General features: G+C 26.4%; 1 protein-coding gene across 1 annotated transcript; it reads left to right on the forward strand.

Moving 5' to 3' along the window:
• The first annotated feature begins 3,870 nt into the window (after nucleotides 1–3,870).
• On the forward strand, nucleotides 3,871–5,186 carry LOC109857734 (zinc finger protein 62-like). The gene is made up of 5 exons (XM_020434353.1): nucleotides 3,871–4,065; nucleotides 4,152–4,334; nucleotides 4,392–4,562; nucleotides 4,746–4,925; nucleotides 5,007–5,186. Exons 1-5 carry the CDS (start codon nucleotides 3,997–3,999, stop codon nucleotides 5,184–5,186), a joined length of 783 nt encoding a protein of 260 aa, XP_020289942.1. The 5' UTR covers nucleotides 3,871–3,996.
• Nucleotides 5,187–5,378: the final 192 nt, after the last annotated feature.

Below are 5,378 nucleotides of genomic sequence, written 5' to 3' on the forward strand. Positions count from 1 at the left end.
AAGTAAGATGTTTTCTCTACAAAAATATTTATAAACGAAATATACAGTAATTCTTAAGATCACAGGTATGTATATAATTCCTTTTTAGGTTTGTGATGCCGTTTACGAAGATAAATTGATGTTATCGAAGCATTATCATAGTTCTCATAAACACAATAATACTTTCCTATGTACTAAATGTAATTACACAACTGAAAAAATTCACAATCTAAAACGACATACATCACTTCATTTAAATGATATGTACTATTGCGCGGCAAGTGTTTTGAAAATATGTACAAAAACAATTATCAAAATAATATGTGTAGCATGTTAGTAATTTATACTGTTCTATTTTAAAGATATGTAGTAACCACTTTCATACATTTCGAGAATTAACAGGTCATGAAAATGTTCATAAATGTACGATGTCAAACATATATCCATGTAACATATGTGCAAACACTTTTCCTTCCTTTAATGATTTGCGGATTCATCACAATATAAGTCATTCTTCTAGTCATTCCTCTTATACCTGCGGGGTAAGTGTATGACGTATGTCTTCTTTACAAATATATCTATTAAAGACTTAAATACTTAGTTTTATATATATATAAAAGATCACGTGTATATATATATATATCTTCTTCATATATGTAAAATAAGAACAATTATCAAAATATTTTATAACGTGTTTGTAATTTGTATTCCTTTTTAGGTTTGTGATGCCGTTTTCGAAAATAAATCGATCTTATCGAAGCATTATCATAGTTCTCATAAACACAATAATACTTTTCTATGTACAAAATGTGATTACACAACTAAACATCTTAGCAATCTAAAAGTACATACATCACGTCATTTAAATGATTCCTCTAGTCATTCCTTTTATACCTGCGGGGTAAGTGTATGACGTATGTCTTCTTTACAAATATATTTATTAAAGACATAAATATCTAGTTTTATATATATATAAAAGATCACGTGTATATATATATATCTTCTTCAAATATGTAAATTAAGAACAATTATCAAAATATTTTATAGCGTGTTTGTAATTTCTCTTGTTTTATTTTTAAGATATGTGATAATTATTTATCTACAATTCAAGAATTTCAAGATCATCAAAATGTTCATAAATGTACGATGTCGAACATGTTTGTATGTAGTATATGTACAAATCAGAATTTTTATTTATTTTATGATTTGCTCAACCATCACATACAAGAGCATTTAGATAAAGTCCTTTATATTTGCGTGGTAAGTGTATGATGTATGTTTTCTTTACAAATGTGTTTATAAACCTTTTATATATAGTTTAAATATATATTTTTTTTACAGGTGTGCGATAGTGTTCTCAATACACAATTCTTTTCACACCATTATTATGATTGTCATAGACACAATCGTAATTGCGTTTGTGCTAAATGTGATTTCACAACTACAAACTTTAAGAATTTAGAAATACATGCAGAACAAATGCATTTGTATGACAAGTCTTATTGCATGGCAAGTTTTTGAAACATATGTATTAAAACAATTACTAAACTAAACTATCGCGTGGTAGTAATCATTATTGTTTTATTTTTCAGATATGTGATAAACATCTTTATACAATGCACGAATATAATACTCATCGAGATAGTCATAAATGTACGACGTCAAACAATTATAGATGTGGTATATGTGAACCTATCAAAGAATTTGATAATTTTTCTCTTCTNATACGGCATCATGAAATGGACCATTTAAATAAATCTCGCGATGTACGTTAGAAAGATAAACATAAAGTGTATAAACATAGTATACTAATAATAACAGACTGTGTGAAAACAGTAGAATTATACCAAATACATATACCTTTATATCGATTTACCAATGTTTTGTTTGATATTCAATCGTAAGAAAACTTGTAAAATCAAAGTAAGAGTTAACACTGTACGTGCGAAATAATTTTTCATGTATTTAGTAGTAGACATTGTAATTGAAATTTATCTTAATTATATCAAGTTTTTTAAATGTCTTGTTTACATCTTGCGTAGAAATAACTCTTTTTTTGCCATATGTGAAATGCAAAAACTAATTACGAGAAAGTGTATATCAAACTGTAATTGCACAAAATGCGAGGTTGACTCTTGATTAAGATGTTTTCTTTGCTCTTGAGTTTTAAATTATATAAGCGAACAAAAACATTGTTTTTATATGAGATGTATACAGAATTGTGAAGTAGATTTTTAAATATGTTTGTTTTATACTTTGTAGTATATTATACGTCAAAATATATTTACCATGTACATTTTATATGTAGCTTCTACTGGCCTTATTATTTCTTTAATTGTACTTGTATAAATTCTCATGTTATATTTTTGAAGATAACTGACACAACTTATGACAAAAAAATGAAGTTAGATGAACGCCGATATGTTTCTTTCAAACGGCCATATATTTCTGAAGACCAACAGGAAAAGTGTGATAACTTTGTTTCATCCTTTTATTTGAGACCACCAAATAAAAAAATGAACATAAAAATAGATAATCATCGATCTGGTCATTCGGGGTGACCATTCCCATGTGAAATATGTAATAAACAATATGATTTTTTTGTTTCTCATGTACTTCCCGTTTATCCAAATGTAGCACTGCAAAAGGACTGTCCACCATGTAAAGCATATTGTGACTTTTTGAGCCAAACTTTCTAGTTATTATTTAATTTATAACAAAAAAAAGAACAAGAATGTACATCGACTTGTTTTTTTGTTCCTTCCGTTTGATTGTCAAATATGTAATGTACAATATGGTTATTCCATTCTAACATCTTTTTTTAATTATGAGTTATTATAAAAAGTAATATGTACAGTAATATGTGTAATAATGCAAATATAAACGTAACAACTGTTCATAACGTTATATTGCGGCACATTCATGCTTATATGTAAAAACTTGTTCAGATTGTACGTACACACAAGACTTAATATAGTTTAGGAAAACTTATAGATTTTATTAGTGCATGCAGTAAAATGTTTGACGATATGTAGAAACTAATTAAAACATGTAAACAATGTACAATAATATTTTTATATTATAATATGGTATATATATTAAAATATACATGTATATTTTTTTTTTTATTTAAATATATACAAATATACGTATATAAATATACAAATATAAGTATTTAAACGTATTACACGTATATTCTTGAAATTTATACATAAACAATATTTAACATATTATATATATTCAATAAAGATTCAAAACGTTTACAAATGTATTTATCATGTTAATACATAATGCATAGTACATATTTATATACTAAAATATATAATAATGTACATAAGTATTATATATGATATGAAAATATTGTAAAAATAGAACACGACCACATGTCGTACACAAAAAGTATTTTATTACAAAATGTTATCTTATTTTTGCACAAACAATGCCGATTATACGAAAACATACATGTATATTTACTTTGTACATTAATTATGTATATACCATATATATATGAAAATAATTGTAACATATTGTATAATTTCCATTATTATGTAAAATATTATTANAATAAACTATTGTAGCAAACTTATAAGTGAGGTTATAATTTTAATGATAAATACATTGTAAACCAATTCCGCCATTCTTTAAAACATTACAAAAAACAACTACAATGGTATTACGTGTTATATTTGGATAAATTTTCAAAAATTGATTAACCAATTGCATCAAACTGGTTATATGGTCGTTATCATATATACGGCTTATTTGAAACTACAAATACGATTGCACAACTACGTCTTTTGTTTACGTTTCACTTTGCTTTCACAGCAATGTCAAATTCGACTTATCAGTTGCTATTTGACTTCACATAGCTCAACACATCAATTTCTTCTCTCTCAGTACAAAATTTTTTATCACAATTAAAAAGATAATTTTAAAACAAGTGCAACAGACATTAAATCGGTTATACTGTAACGTCACTTTGTGTTTTTTATCATCGTAATATAAGGCAGAAATACAATGGCATCTACAAGTACTGGCGTGACGAGTGAAGCATCTACAAGTGCTGAACAACAATATCAATGCCAAGTAAGATGTTTTCTCTACAAAAATATTTATAAACACAATATACAGTAATTCTTAAGATCACAGGTATGTATATAATTCCTTTTTAGGTTTGTGATGCCGTTTTCGAAAATAAATCGATCTTATCGAAGCATTACAATACGTGTCACAAACACAATGATACATTCCTATGTACTAAATGTGATTACACAACTGGATATCTTGGCAATCTAAAGAAACATACATCAATTCATTTAAATGATTCCTCTAGTCATTCCTTTTATACCTGCAAGGTAAGTGTATAACGTATGTCTTCTTTACAAATATATTTATTAAAGATTCCTTTTTAGGTTTGTGATGCCGTTTTCGAAAATAAATCGATCTTATCGAAGCATTATCATAGTTCTCATAAACACAATAATACATTTCTATGTACTAAATGTGATTTCACAACTAAAAACCTTTACAATCTAAAAGTACATACATCAATTCATTTAAATGATTCCTTGTATACCTGCGGGGTAAGTGTATGAAGTATGTCTTCTTTACAAATATATTTATTAAAGACATAATTACCTAGTTTTATATATATATAAAAGATTACGTGTATATATATATATATATCTTCTTCAAATATGTAAACTAAGGACAATTATCAAAATATTTTATAGCGTGTTTGTAATTTGTATTGTTTCATTTTTAAGATATGTGATAAAGATTTTTCTACACTTCAAGAATTTCAAAATCATCAAAATGATCATAAATGTATGATGTCGAACATGTTGGTATGTAGTATATGTACAAATCGGAATTTTTATTTATTTTGGGATTTGCTCAACCATCACATACAAGTGCATTTAAATAAAGTCCTTTATATTTGCGTGGTAAGTGTATGATGTATGTTTTCTTTACAAATGTGTTTATAAACCTTTTATATATAGTTTAAATATATATTTCTTTTACAGGTGTGCGATAGTGTTCTCAAAACAAGATTGTTCTCACAACATTATTATGCTTGTCATAGACACAATAGTAATTACGTTTGTGCTAAATGTGATTGCACAACTACACACTTTAAGAATTTAGAAATACATGCAGAACAAATGCATTTGTATGACAAGTCTTATTGCATGGCAAGTTTTTGAAACATATGTATGAAAACAATTACCAAACTAAAATATCGCGTGTTAGTAATCATTACTGTTTTATTTTTCAGATATGTGATAAACATCTTTACACACAGCACGAATATAATACTCATCGAGATAGTCATAAATGTACGACGTCAAACAATTATAGATGTGGTATATGTGAACCTATCAAAGAATTTGATAATT

Source organism: Pseudomyrmex gracilis, unplaced genomic scaffold (genome assembly GCF_002006095.1).
Source record: "Pseudomyrmex gracilis isolate BER0280 unplaced genomic scaffold, ASM200609v1 scaffold_170, whole genome shotgun sequence".
In the NCBI taxonomy this organism is placed as follows: Eukaryota; Metazoa; Arthropoda; class Insecta; order Hymenoptera; family Formicidae; genus Pseudomyrmex; species Pseudomyrmex gracilis.